This window comes from Rhinoderma darwinii, chromosome 4, assembly GCF_050947455.1.
Source record: "Rhinoderma darwinii isolate aRhiDar2 chromosome 4, aRhiDar2.hap1, whole genome shotgun sequence".
NCBI classification, from domain to species: domain Eukaryota; kingdom Metazoa; phylum Chordata; class Amphibia; order Anura; family Rhinodermatidae; genus Rhinoderma; species Rhinoderma darwinii.
In genome coordinates, this window is record NC_134690.1 from 144,271,000 (window position 1) to 144,294,325 (window position 23,326).

Here is a 23,326-nt window from a genome sequence, read left to right on the forward strand (position 1 = left end):
TGCTCTATGATGGCGGCCCTGGAATCTGCAAAGACCTATAGTTTACTCACACATAATGTGCAGGGCCTTAATTCCCCGATCAAGCGTCGAAAAGCTTTCTTGTACTATAAATCCTCTCATGTTGATATACTATTTCTACAGGAAACGCATTTCTCTACCTCCTCTGCTCCATCGTACTTTCATAGACATTACTCACAAAAATTTTTGGCTAGTGCCTCTACTAAGCACAGGGGAGTGGGCATATGGTTGTCTCGGTCGGTCCCGTTTACACCTCACAAAACGATCTCTGACCCAGATGGCAGGTACATCCTGGTCTCGGGTCTGTTACACGAATCTCCAATAACCTTTAGGGTATGTGCACACACACTAATTACGTCCGTAATTGACGGACGTATTTCGGCCGCAAGTAGTGGACCGAGCACAGTGCAGGGAGCCGGGCTCCTAGCATCATAGTTATGTACGATGCTAGGAGTCCCTGCCTCTCCGTGGAACTACTGTCTCGTACTGAAAACATGATTACAGTACGGGACAGTTGTCCTGCAGAGAGGCAGGGACTCCTAGCATCGTACATAAGTATGATGCTAGGAGCCCGGCTCCCTGCACTGTGTTCGGTCCGGGACTTGCGGCCGAAATACGTCCGTGATTTACGGACGTAATTAGTGTGTGTGCACATACCCTTATTAACTACTATGCCCCGAACTCCAATCAACCGGCGTTCTTCCAAGGCATGTGGCGCAAGCTCCACTCATCGATAGAGGGCCCGATAATTATGGGTGGGGATTCTAATATCGCCTTGGACGCGTCCATGGATAAATCCCACGCATCCAGGGTGCGACTTATTCCTCCTACGTCAACCAGCATACAAGTAGCACGTTTCTTTCATTCGGTGGATGTCATAGATGTCTGGCGGGATTTTAATCCCACAGCAAGGGATTATACTTATTTCTCCTCAGCCCATAATATTCACACCCGTATTGATCATGTTATGATGTCAACTAGCTTACTCCCTAAGGTCACGGATGCTAGGATTTTGGCTACACCCTGGTCTGATCATGACCCGATTGTGGTTCGGCTGTCAGATTTATGTGGGAGACCGCCTATCTCCTCTTGGAGATTGAATGAGTCACTACTATCGGATCAGGAGATAATTAAAGAAATCCAAAGGGATTTGGACACATATTTTCTACTTAATAAGGCACCAGACACCTCAATTATGTCCAATTGGGCGGCTCACAAAGCAGTGATTAGGGGGAAATTCATCCAGATAGCCTCGCGTAATAAGAAACGGTTGAAAGAGGTTCTGGCGTTAAAGGAGAGGAAGTTTGCGGATCTGTCCAAGCAATTTAAAATAGACCCCTCAGCAGATATTAAAGCAAAATTAGCGGAAGCTAGAACAGAATTAAATTTATGTCTGACAAGCTGGGCGGAAAAAAGTCTGCGATGGTCACAACATAAGTTTTTTTCACAAGGGGATAAACCTGGAACATTACTCTCTAGACGCCTCACGCCCCGATTTAACACCTCAACACCACCAAAATTGCGATTGGCGGATGGATCTTTATCACAGAATCCCACAAAAGTTTTAAAGGCCTTTCAGGATTTTTATTCAGCTTTGTACTCAGCACCACCTCAGTTTGATAAAAATAAGGCTAAGGTCTTGCTGGAAACAACATTCCCTACTAAACTTTCCCAAGGGGATAGAGAAACACTGGATGCTGAATTTAGTTTGGAAGAGGTATTGGATGTTATTAAAAATCTGAAGGCTCACAAAGCCCCGGGGCCAGATGGGTTTTCCTCAGGTTATTACAAACACTTTAGGGAGGTCTTGGCCCCGCACATGGTTGAACTGTTCAATGCTTATCGGGAGGGTAATAATTTGCCTCCTTTTTCGAATTTAGCTTACATACATTTAATTCCCAAACCTCATAAGGATCATACAGACCAGGCCAACTATCGCCCGATATCCCTTCTCGATGTGGATCTTAAGATTATGACAAAAATTCTGGCGGTTAGATTGAATTCCTTCCTCGCCACATATATACATAAGGACCAGGCGGGATTTATACCCCTCCGCCAGGCGGAGGACCAGACGAGACGGGCTGTGGACATTATCTCAGCTGTTCGTTCGGGGTGGGATGGTACTTTCGGACGTCAAAGTATGTTATTAAGCCTTGACCTTCAGAAAGCCTTTGACTCGCTATCCTGGGACTATTTGTTTTATGTCCTTGAAAGAATGGGCTTTGGTTCAGGCTTTTTGTCTATTCTTAAGATCTTATATTGTCTTCCTACAGCAAAAATAAATTCTAGGGGATTTATGTCGGGAGCCTTTCCAATATGCAGAGGAACGCGACAGGGGTGCCCGCTATCGCCTTCCCTGTTTGCGCTGGCTATTGAGCCGTTGGCCAATCTCATACGAAATTCTCCCGACATTAGGGGGGTGAAGGTGGGAGGAGTAGAACATAAATGTGCCTTGTTTGCGGATGACATTCTGCTTTTCATATCGACACCTCTTACATCCTTTCCGAATCTCTTTCATATTCTTGATCAGTTTGGCAAGCTGTCTGGGCTTAAGGTCAACCACTCCAAGTCGGTGGCAATGAATCTTACATTGCCAATCGGGGTAGTGAAGCTCCTAAAACTTAACTTTGATTTTCATTGGGATGCACGTAGATTGACGTATTTAGGTATCAAATTGACGCCCACCATAGAGTCCCTCTACAAGGACAACTTCCCCCGACTGTTTCAACAAATAGCTACAGATCTCACTAGATGGTCCCCTCTTAATCTCTCATGGTTTGGTCGTATTACCTCCATCAAAATGACGATCTTGCCCAGATTGCTATATTATTTTCGAACGCTCCCTATTGTGGTCCCTCAGAAGGCACTTAGACAAATCCAAGGGCTCATTATGTCGTTTATTTGGGGTTCTAAAAGACCGAGAATACAGAGACAAACTTTATTTACCCCTAAAACTGCGGGGGGTCTGGGGGTTCCCAATATCCAACATTACTACCATGCAGCACGTCTGGCGCAGTTTACAGATATGTATGCGAGACCATACTGCCCCCAGTGGACGCAAATTGAAACGGCCGCATGTACCAGTTTCCCGCTGGAAACGTTACTGTGGATGGAGTCCTCGGACAAGCCTCCGGTTCTCTCCCCTGTGCTTTCTCAGATGTTACAGCTGTGGGACTCGCTTAGAAAGAGATTTCATATTAAATCACCCCATAATCCGCTCATGACTATCACGGGTAATTCTGCCTTTCCTCCGGGTCTGCGTAGAATGGAATTCCGGTGGTGGCTCAATAAGGGGTTTTACAGGATTAAGGACTTCTTTATAGGGGGGGACATTAGAACTTTGGATTACTTTAAGGACTCACACTCGATGCCCCCATTGGAGCATTTTAGATACATCCAGATACACCATTTCTTGTTGGACTGGAAATCCAGGCGGGGGGGACATCAGTACATTGACCACTTTTGAACGGCTGTGCTGGCTTTCTGGCCTACGACGTAAAATATCCACGATATATTCCGATCTGGTTACTCCGGAAGGTAAACTCCCTTACATGACTCGATGGGAACACGATTTAGGTACGGGGGTGGAATTGGAGCAGTGGCGGGAGATGGCATGTACGACCTCGAAACTATCTATCAATACATCCTTGGTGGAAGCGGGTTATAAGGTATTAATGAGATGGTATATGGTCCCTACTCGTATAGCTCGATTTAACCCATCGGTGGATATGCACTGCTTTAGACAATGTGGTGCGGAGGGCACGCTAATGCATATTCTATGGGAGTGCCCAATGGTTGCCACCTTTTGGAACCAGGTATACCAGCTTATTAACACAGTGATCCAAGTCAAACCCCCCAAGGTTGTGATTACGGCACTGCTATGCGGTCCTATTCCGGAGGTTCGGGCCCCCGCACGTAAATTTCTCTGATGTGTTTCTGGCAGCTAAAATAACTATTGCTAGGGCTTGGCGAACACCCACGTTGTCTATGGATATGTTGATTGCTAAGATCTCATGGATAATGGTTAATGACCGCCTAACACATCTGCTGGCTGGTACATTAGACAAATTTGATGCCATTTGGGACCCATGGAGGAATCACAAATCTTCGTGAATACATAGAGATGGTTATGAAACCCTTCTACCCTACACCTTTCCTTCCCCCCCTCCTTATCCTCCTTTTGATTATTGTGTGTGTTTTGTTGTTTTTTTTTTTTTCTTTCTTTTTCTCTCTCTTATCTTTCTCCCATGGAGGCCATGTTAAGCTACTCTATAAAGTAATGTGATGTCAAGGATAGTTACCTATGTTAGCAATGAATACATTTATATACTATATATTTGGCAGGAGTGTTGACATCATGACAGATATATAATGTGAGATTTATTGGAGGCCATGTTGGTCTAATACTTTGTTTAATTGTATTACTGAAATGCAAAAGTTGAGACTCTGCGAGTCTGTGTTATTACTATATTATTATTTTACAAAACTGTTTAATAAAAAACTATTGAAAACAACATAATACGTAAGATGACGCCAAGATGTTAAATTACAGCAGGTGGTTGTTTTTTTTTTATAAACAGAGAAGCCTATAAGAAAACGCCTGAAAGAGAGAACATTTTTTTTTAAAGAAAAGGAAAAAGAAAACCACCACCAACCACCACACCGCTGCAATTAAAGGAACAAAAAAAAAAGCGCCACACTGTGTGTGCGTGTGACGAAAGGCCATTTAGCGGCTATCATGTTCAAACTAAAAAACATTGCAATTCATCGATTAGAGTGCTTAATCTTTGCAGCCAACTTCCTGCCGACCAAGGGATAAAACAACTCTGCACAATAAAAACATATACAGTGGCACTTCTCCAGACAAGATTAAAAAGAAAAAAAACTCTTCAGAAGCATTCAAGGAGTTTAGAGTAAATACAAATCCCAGAGATGCGGTATGGGGGAGAGCGGACCAAAAAAAATATGTAATGGGCGATTTGAATGTCCCTTTTCCATCAAGTACCGGCTGCTATTTCAGCTACATAAAGTCATCTTAAACAGTGTTTCTGGACAAAAAATAAATAAAACTGTATGTAAGTACTTTTTGATGTTTTCTTTAACCATAAGCTCCATTTAATAGAAAAAAAAAAAAAAAAAAAAAAAAACACTACACAAAAAGTTAATATCAAAATATATTTTATTCTGGACCTCTTTCAGATCGGATTCAAATTACATTTGTCAGAGCAATACAATGCAAAAAGGTAAATGGAACAAAAAAAAAAAAGTGTCAAAAATAGGGTTAAATCAGGATGGGGAGTGGGGAAAACTTATGATGTGAAACCAAATAACATCAAAGTGTAATTAAAATGGTCCAGGACAGTACAGAACACCAAAGTCATCTGTTAGACACGTTATCATGAAAACCAAACAATAAAAAGTATTTAACATGTACAAAAACTGCAGTGGGCTGGTTCATGTCTTTACATTTGTTAGTTGAATAGCACAAGAAATGATGCAGACTTGTGACTCCGGTGCTGCTCACAGAATTAGACCCAAAGGATTTGCAGGTTTAGGAACATGAAACGCATCACAAGTATACAGAGAAAATTCAAGGCTGGATTTGACTGGTACGCTAATACTTTTGCATTATAACCTTAAAAATGTACATTGGTTTTTTTTTTCCGCTAGGAATCGAATGATGGCTGCACGGGAACTGGTATGCTTCAAACAAACATTAAAATAGTAAACCATTTCAAGTGCTTTACTTGCACAGTTGCAAATTTAAAAGCACCAGCGTAGAAGGGAAACGACCAGGACATAGGTTTTAGGTACTAATAAGGGGAGGGGGATAATATATGTCTAGACGAGGCATTCATATTACAAACAGCTGAAGTGCCAATCTAAAAACAATATTCAATTTAGGATGAGACTGAACTACTCAGTGTTTCCAGATTTTTTTTCTAAAAACAGTCGGCATTTGTTATTCTACTATTGGTATACATCAGATAGCATGAGACCGTTGTACATGGCACGTATACTTTATTTTCTTAAAAACCTTTACGATATGAAAAAATAAAAGTTGGTGTTCCTTGGTTATATTTGAGTGAAGATCAAACACCAATTCGATTGTTTCAAACCATTTGTGCCTATTCCTGGCAGCACTTTCTTCTCTCATTTTTGCACCAATTTAATTTTGTAATATTTTTTATTTTATGATTTAAACAGCCAGGTGGCCTTCTAGAAAGAAAATGTAACATTGAAAATATACAAAAAAAAAGTTAGGCGTTTTATAGAAATGTAAGATAAGCCACTGACGGGAAAAAAAAAAATTTATATTGAATATGCAAAATATTCAAACTGAAGCAACGTATGTGCTAGCTGCATTTGGATTGAACCAGATTTATAACAAAACAGAAGATAAAAAGGAAGGAAAGTAGAGCATGAAAATTGGATTAATATATAATGGACAATTAAAAAAATGTTCACCCTCTATTTCAGCTTTACCTAATAAGAAAAGTCACTCCAATACAATTTAGATCTAGAACGAAAACGTAATATATAGAGGTAGCGCGTAATACTTTTTTTTTTTCTCCTTTTCAAATTCTACTTATTAGGTATAAAGTTGTTACAGCTGGAAAGATAATAGATAACCAAGAATTGCTATATGAAATGGCAGTTTCAGGCAGGAAATCTGATCTTTTTTTGCATGTAACTCCATGCAATCAGTTGTCCGGCAGACATTAATTTCCAAGAACTGCTGCGATCCTGCCATGCTACCGGACAGCAAGTAAGCCCGATGGAACATGCGCCGTAGGAAAAACACTGAGGATATTTATGAAAGTTTGTCATTTAAAGTGAGTTACCTTTAGCAAACACTTGTATGGGGTTTTCTTCTACTCTAGTTTAGAAGAGAGGGGAAATTAAAAAAAAAAAAAGAAAGCAGACCTGCTCGTCTACACACCTCCCACACATTTTTAGAAATGTCCCTATTTTTGCAGAACAGAACTCATGAAATCTTGTTGGATTTTCAGGAGAGAGGATTTAATGGCCAGACATTTATAAACTGTACTATGGTATTACCGATCTAGGAGGAAAATTCAGAAATCGAGTAGTGCACATTCACAGCGCTTGCATCAATACATTGCTCTACAATTGCTCCAGTCATACAGACCTTCATGGTCCATCAGTGGTTATATTCTCTACATTTTTAATTTAAAAAAAAAAAATCAAATAAAAGGTTTGTGACACATCATGCTCAGTCGATTTACAATAATGCATTGGAACAGTTAACACCTCAACCACCAGAACATTTCTGAAAACAGGGAACATAGCTCAACTATGCTTTTTAAAGTCAAGTGGTGGCAAGGCTTTGTTTTTTTTGTTTGTTTTTTTGTTTGTTTTTAGTTTCTAATATATATTTTTACATATGAAAATCATTATAAAATCTAAGTGGGGAGGGGGAAGCAGGCGGTGTTACTATTTTAATAGCAGCAAAGAACATGTACAGTTGTGTTGAGTTTTTAACAATAACGCAATGTAAGGTGTCAATTATTTGCCAAGCTTGTAGCCTAAAACCGGCATTAAAAGTAAGGCCTAAACAAGTCTGCGAATGTGATGAAATGTCTGGTCTATGTTAATGAGAATTATACACGGGTATGTTTTTCACTATGACAAACTAAACAGGTTCTCAACACACAAATCTGGGAATTGCCATGACATGGTATCAATCTATGCAAGTACTCATTTTGCTTTAAAATGATTCCGGCCTACAGAAAACATAATGAACGACATTAATTTACTAAAGTGGGATAAGTAAAAATACAAAAACAAGGAAAATGAGGGGGGGGGGGGGGGGTTTGCTCCTATCATAATAGTGCACAAGGAAACCATAACGGGTTTATGGTTTAAAAGAAACAAGACACAAATTGTGTCCACCGTCTGATCTTTATTATTTGTGCCCTTCGGATTTGGCAGAATTATGTCCCAAGTAAGCATTCAGCCACGTCACCAATACGAAATTTACCTGTAAGCTGGTATCTCTGAATCAAGTGTGACATCTTTTTAGGAGTTGAAGGCATTTTTATGCCACACATTTATCAGAAGTGTGTACCAAGTCATGTCCATCATTCTATATCTGCGAGGAAACTGTATTACTATATACAAAGCAGAAGTGGAGGAAAATAAATGAAAGCTAGGAATGAGGGTTATTTTCTGCAGCCATCAGATATTTCGTTGTATGTCCCAAATATAAGGTTTCAAAGCCAAGAGCAAACTATTGCTTGAATTAACGTCCTGTGTTCTCTGTATAGGCAAACTGATTAGAAAAGAAAAAACGCAAACAATACACCGAGGATGAGAAAAGTAAAACATGTTGAATGCATTTTGACCATCTTCCAAATGTTGGTACATTTAAGTTCTCTATGCGTTCATGTCCGGTGCTCGCCGCCTCTTCTCCAGGATGTTGTGAAGAAAGTCGTTCCCAACACACAAATTCACCAGATGTGACAAGACCGTTGTCCTCTTTGAGGTGCAACATTTTGCTGTGATTGGTTTTCAATTTTTACTTTAAATATCTATGTATGGGATTAATTTCAGTTTGGCTGTAGTGGACTGACCATGGTTAAATGGGACTATAGCAGTACATGGGTCAGGGACAGTCATTTTGGCTATGTACACATTCATAGTCGGTCCATGGCTTCCAACCAGTAGCGCTATTTTCGTAGGTCTAATACACAAACCTGTTAAAAAAATAAAATTATTATAATTATCAGAGGTACAAATATTCAATTAAACTGACAATTTAAAAGGAGCTGTCCCAAATCTGAAAACAGGGTCTGCCTTTTCCTAAAAAATGTGCAACTCTTGTGCATAAACAAGAGTAACGCGGTCTCTGGAATTTAAAAAAAAAAACAACAATAAACTCCTTTTTCTAACAATTTATTATTATTTTACCACCATTTGGAAGGAGACCCCTCCCCCCATTAAAAGAACAGACCTCGAATAAGTTTTGGTTTTCTCCAGTACAAATTTCTATGTAAAAACATAAAAGTTTAAAATTTGGCTATCATTTTTTTTTTTACCTTTTACTTGCTACATTCCCCTTTAATATCCTAGTGATGTCAGAAGACAAAATTTACACTCCATCTACGTAGACTCAAGAAATCAGATGACTAACCACCAAAATTTTTTACACTACACTAAATTGGCATCTTTTGAGATCACATCCCTTTTAAGAAGTTCCTTATCTAGAATGCTCCAATGTAATCGCCTTGCCGCCGTAGTGTTCCCCCCCCCCCCCACACCCACTTCCCCAATGTCGACATACCTGCAACATACCTTGTTTTTTTGCGGGACGAGTCATATATATATATATATATATATATATATATATATATATATATATATATATATATATATATATATATTATTTTTTTTTATTTATTTTTTTATTTTTTTTAAATGGCACCATTTATTGTGCCATATAACGTACTGATAAAAAACGAACATATTCTTTGTGGGGTGGAATAAAAAAAAAATAAAAAAAAACTCCATTGTTTTTTTGGGTTTTGTTTTTACAGCGTTCACCGTATAGGAAAAAAAAAACAAAAAACTACATGTTGACTTTATTCTGCAGGTTAATAAGATCACGTCAATAACAAATTTATATAGGTTTTATTTTTTTATGCTTTACATATTTTTCTTCTGTTTTAAAAAGTAGTAAACAAATGTTTTATCGTTAATATCATTAGGAAACAGCACCATGGGTATAGGCCCCTGCCACAGGAGACGACAACATGTAGGAAAGAGTCTTGGCTCCGCCAAGGCAGGTCATATCCTTCCAATAGACACTGGCTAATTCAGTTTTTAACCTAGTGTCTGTAGGAGACAGACGTGACCTCATATAGATTGTGAAAATTAGCTGCAGACTTGTCAGCCCCATACAGGTGTCAGGAAACCAAGAAGTCCTGTGCACCGAATTTCCCTCACCGCCGTTAACCTAACCTGTCTTTTCTGCTTCCGCAGATGGAGGTGCCAGTGTACAGAGGTTAATGATGGTGATCCTGCGTACTCCCGAAGACTCGAGGATGAGTAGGTAATTTCTTATTCCCCAGCCATGTTTTTTTGAGCGTTTGCCTTCCCAAATTGCAGTAGAGCTTAGGGGCCCTCCAAAAGACAATACTCAGTCAACTTCTCTCGATAGATCCCAAAAGAGGCGCAGAATTGCCAGAGACAGGTCCCATTCCTCGTCAGGCTCTTTTAAGGGGTCTCCCATTATTAAGAGTATCCAATGGTGATGATGCTTCCAATTTAGATCAGTGTCTTTCCTCTTAAGTATCCTCTGAGTCAGATTCAGAGTGAGAGTCAGAGCAAAAATCCCAATTGACTACGGGCATGCAGACGTTAATACGTGCGGTCAGGGACACCATTCATGTAAAAGAACGACCCCCACTTCTCTCTAAAAAAGGCACCCTTACAGCACCAGAAGCTATGTTTTCCAAACTATAGAGAATTTGTCTGAATGCTTCCACTAGAATCTCTAGAGACGTCTAGAAGTTTCAAAACGCGGTTTCCTTTTCAGGAGATCTTTTCTCCTTCTGTGGTTCCGCCTATCTAAAGGCTATGAAAGACCACTACCATCCATTTGTCAGATGCGGCTTCACTCAGTGACCCTCTTGACAAAAAGTTGGAAGTCTACTTCCATAGCTGCAATGTCTTTGCACTCAGCTTTTGCATTTTTCCTGGGCGTGTAAGGCCTGTTCAGTGAGGGGGAAGCCACTGAACCGCTGTATCCTGGCTGGAGCACCACAGCGGGAAGAACACGCAAGGGGTTTGGCAGTATCTAAGGCCACCATTGCATATTGGATCCAGTCTGTGATTTCAGACACCTATGGGTCAAAAGGGTAAAAAGTTCCTCCCCTTCGAGTAACTGTCTATTCTACAAGGGCTGGGCGGTCAGGCTTCAAGCTTCTGTTGCCAAGGTCAACGCTGCTTACTGGGCTTCGGTGTACACTTTCCCTAAGTTTAACCAAATTCATTCTTTTGCCTCTGCTGATGCCAGTCTGGGTCAGACTGTTGCATGAAACTGTGTGTTATTCAGGACGCATGGCTGTCCACACTCTGGCACTGCATTAGGGCATCCTAAGGTGCTTTGTCCCCTAGTGATATTAATGCGAAAACAAGATTTTTTTTGTTCCAGGACCTGTTATTCTGCCGGTTTCGTTAAGTTTTCTCCCGGGACTGTGGATATGTTTGTTTTTCTCCCACTGCTTATGTACAAACTGAATTAGGCCTCATGCCCATTTTAGTTACTTTCTTCAAGGTGCTATCAGTTTTTTTACTGATAGTACCCCGACACATTCACTTCAATGGGGCGATGCACACTTCCGTTGTTTTGACTGTTACATTCTTCAGTTCCATCAAAAAGTAGAACATGTCCTACTTTTGTCTGTGGTTCAGTGTCCGTCTCGCCCATTGAAGCCTATGGGTCCATCAAAACAGGCGGCACACGGAAGGCATCCGTGTGCCGTACATTTTACGGATCCGTTTCCAAGCAACGGCAGGGTGTGCCAAAGCACCGTGCGTTCAACATACAAGATGGATTGTAACAGACCATTAAAAACGGAAGCACAACGTCCGTTTAAAACGGAACGGATGCGGACCGACAACGGAAACCACATGGAAGTAACGGACAAGCGGATCAGTTTTAAACGGACGTGAAAACGGTGAAGGATGTGTGAATGAGGCCTTAGGCTGTGCCTGCATTTCTGTTGTGCTCTTCTAACAGAACAAGACGACGAAAAAAAGACAGTGCCTGATGGTACCCATTGACTTTATGAGGTTCCGTCAGGGGTGCCTTGGCCTTCTACCAAAAAAAAAAAAAAAAAAAAAAAAAGGAGCGCAGCATGCTGCGCTATTGTTTACGGTATTTTTGTCCGGATCTGTGACGGAGGCCCCTAACAGAGCCTTTAATGCAGATGTGAATAGGCACTTTGCCCAGGCAGTCAGTATCTGTAGGAAGAATACAGAGTCAGGATTCTTTCCTACCTAGCGTGGTCTCCTAGCAGCAGAGGCCTATACCCATGATGCAGTGTCCCCCAATGACTGAAAATAGCTTTTATAGTAAGTACAAAAATCTAGTTTTGAATTTTTCTGTCTATGGAGCGGTGTGAGGGCTTGTTTTTGCGGGAAAGCTGAAGGTTTTTTTGGTACCATTTTAGGGTACATACGACTTTTTGATCGCCTGTTATTCCATTTTTTGGGAGCAATGGTGACCAAAAAGCTGAAAATCTGGCTTTTTTTAAAAAAGAAAAATAATTTTAATAGCGTTCACCGTGCTGCATGAATAATGTTATATTGTAATAGCTTGGACTTTTACAGGTGTGGTGATACCAATTATGTTTATCCAATTAGTTTTATTTTTATATTACTTTAGCAGGAAAACAGGGTTTTGTTTTTTTGTACATTACTTTAAACTTTAACTTTTTTTTATATCTTTTATAGATCACTGGTACAATACACTGCAATACTTACATACACCGTGTTCCAAATTATTATGCACATTGGATTTAAGCGTCAAACATTTAATTATTAGTTTTTCAATGAAACTCATGGATGGTATTGTGTCTTAGGGCTCTTTGGATCATTGTAATCAATCTCAGACACCTGTGATAATTAGTTTGCCAGGTGTGCCCAATCAAAGGAAAACTACTTAAGAAGGACGTTTCACATTATTAAGCAGGCCACAGGTTTCAAGCAATATGGGAAAGAAAAAGGATCTCTCTGCTGCCGAAAAGCGTGAAATTGTCCAAGATATTGCACTATTTATGAAAACATTGGGTATTTCTAGAAAACTTAGGAGTGATCATCGTACACTGAAAAGATTTGAGCACAGACTGGTTCGTTCAGATAAAGGCATAATGAGAAAGGTTTCTGCCAGACAAAATAGGATTAGGAGAGCAGCTGCTAAAATGCCATTGCAAAGCAGCAAACAGGTATTTGAAGCCGCTGGTGCCTATTATTCGGCCACCCCTAAACAATGCTCACAAGCAGAAACGGTTGCAGTGGGCTCAGAAATACATGAAGACTAATTTTCAAACCGTGTTGATTACTGATGAGTGCCGTGCAACCCTGGATGGTCCAGATGGATGGAGTGATGGATGGAGTAGTGAATGGTTGGTGAATGGCCACCATGTCCCAACAAGGCTGCGACGTCAGCAAGGAGGTGGCGGAGTCATGTTTTGGGCTGGAATCATGGGGAGAGAGCTGGTAGGCCCCTTTAGGGTCCCTGACGGTGTGAAAATGACCTCTGCAAAGTACGTAGAGTTTATGACTGACCACTTTCTTCCGTGGTACAAAAAGAAGAACCGTGCCTTCCGTATCAAAATTATCTTCATGCATGACAATGCACCATCTCATGCTGCAAAGAATACCTCTGTGTCTTTGGATGCTATGGGAATAAAAGGAGAGAAACTCATGGTGTGGCCCCCATCTTCCCCTGACTTCAACCCTATTGAGAACCTTTGGAGCATCCTCAAGCAAAATATCTAGGAGGGTGGGAGGCAGTTCACATCAAAACAGAAGCTCTGGGAGGCTATTCTGACTTCCTGCGAAGATATTCAAGCAGAAACTGTCCAAATACTCACAAATTCAATGGATGCAAGAATTGTGAAGGTGATATCAAAGAAGGGGTCCTATGTTAACATGTAACTTGGCCTGCTAAGTTTTTTTTGATTGGAAGAGCTTTTGATTTCTGTAAATATGACCTCCTGACGCTGCAAATTCAACAAATTACCATTTTAGTTCTCTTTACAACCTTTAAAATGTTTTGATCTCTGTTGTGCATAATAATTTGAAACAGTGCATTTTGAGTATTTTTACTTCTAAAAAAAAAATCTGTTATCATTAGGAGATTTGTTCAATAAAATTTGCATTATACTCCAACGGTTGATGGCTTGAAGATTATACTGACTGTCATTTGCAGCAACTATTTAGGAAAATCAGCGAAAAATAACATTTGCATAATAATTTGTAACGCGGTGTATTGCAATGTATTGTATTTTTTACCGGCTTCCTCGGGCTTAATAGGAGCACCAAGATGGCACCTATACAGTCTTCATCAGGCCCCCAGGATTCCATAATAACCATCAGTACCCGGTAATTGCATCTCTAGAGGCCGATGGATTGACAGAGGTTGCTCCACACTATTTTTAATGGCTTACAAGCTTCCGTCGCTATCGCCTGTGGCATCTATGTGTCTGTAATATACAGCTGACAACTGCTGCATATGGAGCACCATAAAGTCTATATACGTCAAATGTCGTAAGGGATTATAGATTTAATTTACCCTTTTCGTCATTAGTATTGAAAAGGATCAACAGGTCATTAGGACTTGTTTCGTCTTATGCATAGTGCCAAAGTATAATAAAAAGGTATAAAGATTGTGCGCATAAAGTTAAAAACCCTAAATTTATGAGACATGGGCACAAACACTTTAGCAGCATATTATAGACACCAAGATTACACAAACTATTTTTCATTTTCCTAATATGACATTCAGACTTAGGACATCCCTTTAAGGCCTGATTCCCACGAACGTGTTCAATGTCCATGGGACGGCCGTTGAAATAGCAGCCGTCGCACGGACCTATGTAATTAAATGTGGCCGTTCACACAACCGTTGTTTCAACAGACCGTGTGAAGGGTACGTGCAAAAATAGGACATGTCCTATCTTTTCACGCATCACTCCATAGACTCAACTATGGTGGATAAGTGACATTGTGTGCCGCAGCGATGAGCACGGATGCACCTCGGACGTGAAAAACAGCAGTTTTTCACGTCCGAGATGCGCAGCGCTCGTGTGAATCAGGCCTAATAGAGAGAACAGAAAGCTGCTGCAAAGAGTATCTTCTTGGTCTGGAGGATCCAACACGTCCCTCCATTACATCAATAGCCCTCTAATATCAGCTTATCGTCTGGACAAGCCCTTTAGACTAATGGTTACTAAGAGCGCAAGTTTACAGCTCTGACCATTAGAGATGGAGGATCTGTGTACCGGCTGCATCCAGCTGACCAGGTACATTTATCGTGAGCTGCTGTAAGTCAGCGTTGCCGAGAACTCTACTTGCGATCCGGATTGGTGGAGCGCAGCTGACATACAGAACTGTTCTCACAATACTCCTGCCATATGTCCTTTACAGATAGTTTCCAGACACTGTACACAACCCTTGAACATTTCTGGGTCTTGTATAGTTGATGCTGTAAGCACCGGCTAGTCTAACCCTTTCACAGGCATCCTAAAGGTGCAGTTGCTTGAAGTGCTTCTAAAATAAATAGACAACTGTATTTCAGTAGTAAACACTTAACATGCAAAGTGACCAACTCCTATACGGTAAACACAAGGCAAGAAAATAAAAAACGACATTACAAACAACTGACACATTGATACTTACTGAACCATCTGATGCACTTGCCCCAACTTTGTCTCCTGCTGCATTCCAACATACTTCAAATATACCCCCTGTTCCCCGATAGCTGTGAACTAGTGCTCCCGTCTAATGAAGAGAAGAAGAAAAAGCATTAACAAATCAAAAGGCCTTTATTTTAGAACATTCAAAGCAACGTTCTTCTTACTAATATTGAATGACTTACAAGTCGCTCATTGCCGTATATTTACAGATCAAATCCCCACAGGCTAGGATATAGTTTCAAAGGAGTTCTAGGAGATTACAAAAACATTGCTGCTTTCTTCCAGAAACCGTGCCACTCTTTTCCATGGGCTGATGTCTGGTGTTGAAGCTCAAACCCATTCTGAAAGGTTTTCAAATCTCATAGAACTCCTTTAACATGAGTAAATCTACAAGTAAATACAGTGAATGACAATTTATATAGTGAGACCTCACACACAAAATTGAAGTTAAATGGAAGTATGAATAGAAAGGTACCCCCCCCCCCTACATAGCAGTGTGTCAAAAACGGCTCCTTTCGCTGACTCATAACAGCTGATGTTGACAGGTCTGTTATTCTTACTATGTCCTTTATTAGTACTTTGGAGCACATAATCGGGTCTTGCTGTTGTGCTTAAAACAACCCTCCGGTACTACATAAAATTTTAACCTTAGCAGGGGAACGCATAGTTAATTTACCTGGTGCCCTCTTTTTCATCTATTGTGCCGATGATCTGCTGATCCCAGGCCCCTTTTGTTTCATCCAAGATGGCGGCAGAGCTTCTCAGACGACCCGTTGCACACTGTGCTTCGATAGTCTGAGACACTCTTCCCTGCTTTCCAGTTGACAAGCGCTGCCTGCTATGCATTTCTTAGAGAAGGTTAACATTCTCTGTTATAGCGACCCACCGGTCTAATATCCTCCTGACTATTAACATATGAATAACTAGTACAAGTATTCATAAGATCAATAATCAGCAATGTGACCTATAGGTGATAGATGGTCATGGAAAAGTATGTTCTCTGTTATAACTAAGAGAAAGCCCAAAAATTAAACACAAATTATGGCATTCTAAAACGTGTATTTATGTTAAAGGGGTCCTCCAGGGAAAAAAAAAAATAAATTCTAAAAAAAGTGTCCCCCGCCTTGGTTTGCCTTCCCTAATGCCCCCTATTAAACTTCTAACCAGTTTCTGTTTGATCTCCATCGTCACGGCTGCTCTTGCTGGCTGTTTACATCCCTTGCTGGCTGTTTCCTGTCTTGTAATCCACCATACCCATGATCCCCTGCGGCATCTGAGACAGTTGCACCCCCCCTTCCTCCAAAGCATCTCAGCTATTTGCATACTGCCACGCCCCTCTATGTTCACAGTGTTCTTCCCTGCTCTAATTCCAGGCAGCTTCCTCCCTGCACACTGTCTTACACACTAATAATCATTATCCTTTGTGCCTCCATCTATCCCTGATCTAAGTACAGGGACCCATCTCCCTCCCCCACCCGTTTCACAGCCTGATCAATGTAAGTCTGCCCACTCCACCTATGTCAGACATCTTGGTACACACAATCCAGTCTGCACATTTTCCTCACCTGCTGCCGGATCTGTTCCAAGAGATCCTGTATTAGGCCCTGTTCATACTGAGCTTTTTTTTGCTGGCAGAAAATTCTGCCTCAAAAATCGGTCTTGAATTTTGAGGCAGATTTTGACCAGCCTGCACGCCACTTGCAGCATTTTTTTGTCCGCGGCCATTGAGCGCCACGGGCAAAAACACAGCGAAAAACACTTTCTCTGCCTCCCCCCATTGATGTCAATGGAACGTCAGAGATGTAAACGCCCAAAGATGGGGCATGTCGCTTCTTTTCCCCCACGAACCGGTTTTACCGCTCACAGGAAAAAAACACCTCAGCCTCCCATTTAAATCAATAGGAGGCGTTTTCTGACCTTTTTTGGCGCGTTTTTCTATGTGGTTTCCGCGTCAAAACGTATAAAAAAAACGGCCGAACATGCCTCACGTTTTTTTCCCGCGAGTGGTAAAACCGGCTCGTGGGAAAAAGAAGCGAGATGCCCGATCTTCAGGCGTTTACTCCTCTGACTTCCCATTGACATGGGAGGCAAAGAAAGTGTTTTTCGCCTGCGGCGCTCAATAGCCGCGGGCAGAAAATGCTGTGAAAAACGTGCCAACCGGCGTGCAGGCAGATCAAAATCTGCCTCAAAATTCCAGACGGAATTTTCAGGCAGAATTTTCAGCCTGCAAAAAAATTCGGTGTGAACAGGGCCTTACAGTGAAGCAAACACCAAACACTACTTCAAACCATGGTAAAACTTTTTTTTTTCACATAATCTACTATAAATGTAAGTGTCTCTCACTATTATTTACTATAATATATATATATATATATATATATATATATATATACACACACACACACACACACACACACACACATCAAGCAATATAACCACATCCGGATTATAATATATATATATATATATATATATATATATATATATATATATATATATATATATAGTATGTATACATAGGCATAGGAGGGGGCGTGTTAGAGGAGAGACAAGGCAGCCAGGCAGCGAAGAGAATCCTAGAGTGAAGGAGGAGGTGTGGACGACGAGATAGGAGGAGGGGGGAGTGCTCTATGATTGATGACGCTCCATGTCTTTGCTAAGACAGGACTTCCAACTGTGTAGAGACACGGCGCGTCATCCACTAACTTTAGGCTCTATTCACACGACAGGGTCAGAGTGTCGGCCGATAAAAACTGCGGTTTTGGTCCGTTTTTCTCGGCCATTTTATCTGCCACACACTGCGCTCTGTAGATCGTGCCGCACGGCGCCCACCCGTAGGCAGTAGGACCACCCTCCGTAAGCAATGCCACACGCCCGCTCCCCCCCCCCTAGGCAATGCTTCTCTAACCAATGGCGATCACCTGCTGTTGCCGGGAGAAGCCCTGTCTAGCCATACATTTGACCTGATGTGGCAAGGGAAAAATAGAATTACAATGCCAGCCAATCAAGTTCAAAATCATATAGAGCTACTCTCCACCCTGGCACCGAGGGAGGGGGCTCCCTCTATGATATCCATATGTCATAAAGGGGCCTAAGGGCAGGTGTGATCATTGTGAGATAACCCCTTTAAAATAAACCTCACTGATAGCAGTACTAATTAATTTCTGGTTGTAGAATTCATGAGATCTTCTCAAAAAGTGATACACCTGGGAGACCAATGGGAATATCTAAGATAAGAACTGAGGAGTTGAGATCAGCTGTAGAAAAAAAAAAAATATGTAAGTCTTACCTGTGTGTTCCAGATGTGTACACATTTGTCAAAGGAACCACTGGCCAGGTACCGGCCATCCGGACTAAAGGCTACACTGTACACGGGTTCCTGATGTTTAGTTAGGGTGTGAATGCAGATTCCTCTGTCTACATCCCATAACCTAACTGTAGAATCAAATGATGCACTGTAAAAGGGGAAAGACAGTGTATATATACATATTAAAAAAATAAAATCTATGGAAATCTATAGACTCACAAAAGTCTAATTTACCTTGCCAACATTAGATTAGCATTTGGGTTACTTGTTCCCGGCCCAGTGGGGCTCCATTTGATGGTGTATATCTCCTTGTTGTGTGCTTGTAAGTCATGAACACAACTGTCTTGCTTCATACTCCATATCTACAATGTCAAATGATAAAAAAAATAGTTTAAGGAAATTGTGCAAATAGGGCAATATACAGCTGCTCTAAATTATATGATGTAGGAATTTTAAGTCTACTACTGGACTATGGCAGGGGGTTGTATACAATCATTGCTCACAGTCTGTCATTTTAGGACTAGAGACCACTCGCATGTGAAACTAATGTACTGTGTTTGCAAATTTGTACCTTTAACGTCATATCATCAGAGCAAGATGCCAGTAGATTACCAGTGGGATCCCACTTTATTGCATTCACTTCATTCTAGAAAAAAAGTAAGGAAAGTCAGTTCGTATAAAAAAAAAAAAAAAAAAAAAAACCACAACAAAAAGCAGATCAAGGGGAAAAAATAAATCGAGTGTGTCAATTGATTGTTTTTATTAGATTATATTCCCTTAACCCGTTAGTGACCGCCCATAGGTGTTTTTACGGCAGCCACTAACGGGCTTTATTCAGATGACAGCCTGTTTTAAACGGACAGGCACGAATACACTGCAATAAAAAAAGTATTGCAGTGTATTATAAATGTGATCGGAGGATCGCATAGTGTAGTCCCCCAGTAAAAGTAAAAAAAAGAAGTTTTTCAAAAAAATAAATATGTGAAAAAATTATTTAAAACCCACTTTTTCTCTTGGCCCTTCTGAGACCACGAACAGGGTGGGACAATTTTTGGATAGTTATCCTTTGGTAGCTATGCGTAAATGGGATAGGGATATACCAGGGATTGATGAATACTAGTGGTCCACTATAATGGAAGTTGTTTCGGGTGTTTCGCTGAGTGAGGGCGGCACGCTCTCATAGCTCTATATACTCCACCGGGTGTATAAAACCCCTGAGGTGTTACATCGGATGGGAATTCGGCCTGGAGCTACTTGTCAGAGATGCGGTTTGGAGCCTGCCGACCTCCTCCATATGCTGTGGGATTGCCTGCAACTTGATATATACTGGTCTGGCCCACTTGCAATTGTGGGAAAGGTGTTCTCTATATCTGTTTAGGGATCCAGGGTTATGTCTCTTAGGTTTTGTAGACGTCTGCCTTTGGACTCTAATGGGAAACTGGCAGTGGGGAGCGTAATGTATGTGGCCCGAAAACTCATAGCACAGCATTGGATTCAGCCTTCTCCCCCAAAGGTTCAGGAGTTTGTGGATGGCGTGAACCAGTTGCTCATTAATGAAAAGGCGATAATTGAGGTGCGTCTGCCAGGTTTGACATGTGGTTGCCATGGTTAAATACTGCTGGGTTGGAAAGTGCCGGACTGCTATGGGGTGGAGCTGTTGGGAATCAGAGGTAAATCAATTATTGAAGATTTGATTTGGGTCTGTGTCTATGGGGTAATGCTTACCTGGGTGGGGAGTGGGTTATGATATCCTCTGCTACAGAGGTGTGAATGGCATGCAGATTAGATCTGCTAGCGGAAGTAAAATATATGTTCCGACCCTGCGTGGCGAATTTTCTTTATGACAAATGTATACGTTCATTTTCCTTTATGGTGTATGGTCGACTGTTCGTGTGTGTGTGTGTTCGTGTGTGTGTGTGTGTGTCCTATTTCAGGACTGTTGTAATTGTTGAAAACGTGCAATAAAAAGTATTTGATTTAAAAAATAAAAATAAAAAAATTTCCCCTTGCAAACTGCCTTATTATTAAAAAAATAAAATAAAGTCAAAAGGATAAACATATTTGGTATCGCCGCATCCGTAACGACCCCAACTATAAGGTTATTACATTTAACCCGCCTGGTGAACGATGTAAATAAATAAAATGCAAAAAATTGCTGTTTTCTTGGAAAAAATGAGATAAAAAGTGATCAAAAAGTCGTATCTACTCCAAAATGGTACCAATAAAAACTACAAGTCGTCCTGGAAAAAAAAGTCCTCATACAACTGCATCAGCGGAAAAATAAAAAAAAGTTACGGCTCTCCAAACATGGAGACACAAAAACAAATAATTAAAAAAAAAAAAAAAAAGTAGTGTTTTTTACTGTGTAAAAGTAGTAAAACATAAATTTGGTTTCGTTGCAATGGCAACAACCCGATGAATAAAGTTATTGCGTTATTTATACCACACGGTGAACCACATAAATGTAAGACGAAAAAAAGTGTGGTGAAACTTATGTTCTTTATCTATTGCCATCCAAAAAAAAAAAAAAAAAAGAAAAAAGTTAATAAAAGTTACCCAATAAATTATATGTACCACTAAATGGTGTTAATAGTTACAACTTGTCCTGCAAAAAAAAAAAAGACCTTATACAGCTATGTCAATGCAAAAATGTAAAAAAAAGTTATAGCTCTTTGAATGAGACTATGGAAAAACGTGAAGGAAGGGTGTCGTGGAAAAAAAATTTTTATATCAATTTGCTTTTAGTGTTTTATTAAAAAAAAATATATATTTATTTGTGTGAGTGTGTTTTACTTTTTTTTATTTTCTAACTTTTTCTTCTCTATGGGGGCTGCCATTTTTTTTTTCATCTCTGTATGTGTCGATTAACGACACATACAGATATGGAATACAGCACACACATCCCCATAGAGAATGCGAACGGGAGCCGTTTGCATACACTATGGTGTACGCTGTCTGTGTGGAAAAGGCGCATGCGCCGCTCCCACACAGTCCAAATGGAAGGTCTTCGGCCGAGCGACATCCGGCGCCATTTTCTTGTGGACCTGAAGCCGCGGCAGGACAGTAAGATTACTACTTCCGGTCGCGGCTTCCGGACATGTGTTCTGAAGCAAGCACTAGGAGCGGACGGACCGGCGGCGGCAGGAGCAGGTAAGTTATGTCTGTGTTTGTTCGCATTTTACTGCGTGATTAAAACTGTATCTAATCCTCCTACCCTGTGCATTCGCTCAAAAAATGGCGACACGCTTGGTAGGAGGTTTGAACAGTCAATCCCCTCCTTTCTCCTGGCACTAGCCAGGAAAAAGGAGGGGGGATTGTTTGAGGACACTAGAGCGAGTGTGTCTTCTCCAATTTTGCAGCATAAAGCAATGTGGTTGCTTTACCACATGCCAATGCTGCAATTTTGGGAATTGCTCCCTCTAGTGACCAGCACAGGGAAATGTTATAAATTAGAATCTAATTTATAATATTTCCTGACTCGTGACAAAATTAAAAAAATTAGAACAATGTTTAATCATTTATACACTAACTGTTTAGCTACACATTAGCGACACATTCTCTTTAAAGTATAGCTAAACGTTTGACAAACTTCTGACGTCAGAAGTTTGTATAGGTGGGGGTCCAAGCACGGAGAGCCCCACCAATCGCTAGAACGAAGCGGCTGAAGTGCTTGTGTGAGCGCTCAGCCGATTCGTGTCTGTTTCCGGAAATAAACATATCGGTGTACGGACTCAATAGAACGTCTATGAGCCCGTACTCCGATACATCTGCTTTCCGGAAAAAGCCGAACAGACACAAAGCTGCTAAGTGCTCACACAAGCACTTCAGCTGTTTCGTTCCAGAGATTCGTGGGGGTCGCAGTGCTCGGACCCCCACCAATACAAACGTCTGACATGTCACTATGACATGTCAGAAGTTTGTCAAACGTTTAGCTACACTTTAATGACCAAGCTATTTTTTAAAGCCTGAAATAGGCTGGTTACTAAGGGGTTAAAGGGTTATCCACAGGATATGCCATACATTTCTGATAGATGTGTGCCCCAGCTCTGGGAACAGCACCCAACCTGTCCCATCTAGTGAGGTGGCCCCACGTCCTGGCAGAGATATAATGGAGAGGTGGCTCGTTTGCTAGGCTATTTTTGGAACTCCCATTCTTTGACTGGATGCAGCGTCCGCGGTACGGGTGTTGGGCAACCGCAATCCTGGAGTTTGGCGCAGCTCCCAGAGCTGGGACCTGCATCTATAAGACAATTATGGCACATCCCATGGACATGCTATACATTTCAAAGATGGAAATACCCCTCTAAGGAAGCAGATAATTTCGGACTAAGGATGCAGGACATTTTTTATCATTTTGCCTCCCTGTGACAGTCATAACTTTTGTTTTAGTGGTTTCAGGAGGGCTTGCTTTTTCCAGAACGAGGTGTATTATTTAACAGCACTACTTTGGGATACATAAATCATCAAGTTTGCTTATACCCGCCCCCCCTCACGTATAAAAGTTAAACAAAATACAAACAGTAGGCTTTCAGCGCCGAAAATATACACTACG

The 23,326-nt window shown here is 41.0% G+C and overlaps 1 protein-coding gene across 10 annotated transcripts in view; it reads right to left on the reverse strand.

Annotated features, from left to right (window-relative positions):
* Positions 1 to 5,179: 5,179 nt before the first annotated feature.
* Positions 5,180 to 23,326, reverse strand: part of TBL1XR1 (TBL1X/Y related 1) — a 137,212-nt gene continuing 119,065 nt past the window's right edge. For 9 of the 10 annotated variants that reach the window (XM_075861642.1, XM_075861640.1, XM_075861641.1 and 6 more), the window contains 3 exons: positions 19,346 to 19,420; positions 19,009 to 19,136; positions 18,706 to 18,922 (listed from right to left, as the gene is read on the reverse strand). In XM_075861642.1, coding sequence (XP_075717757.1) covers positions 18,721 to 18,922; positions 19,009 to 19,136; positions 19,346 to 19,420 — 405 coding nt within the window. In that variant the 3' untranslated portion in view covers positions 18,706 to 18,720. Of the gene's footprint in view, positions 8,739 to 15,450; positions 15,553 to 18,705; positions 18,923 to 19,008; positions 19,137 to 19,345; positions 19,421 to 23,326 lie in introns of those variants that run through there. The other variant, XM_075861644.1, reaches the window with a different exon arrangement.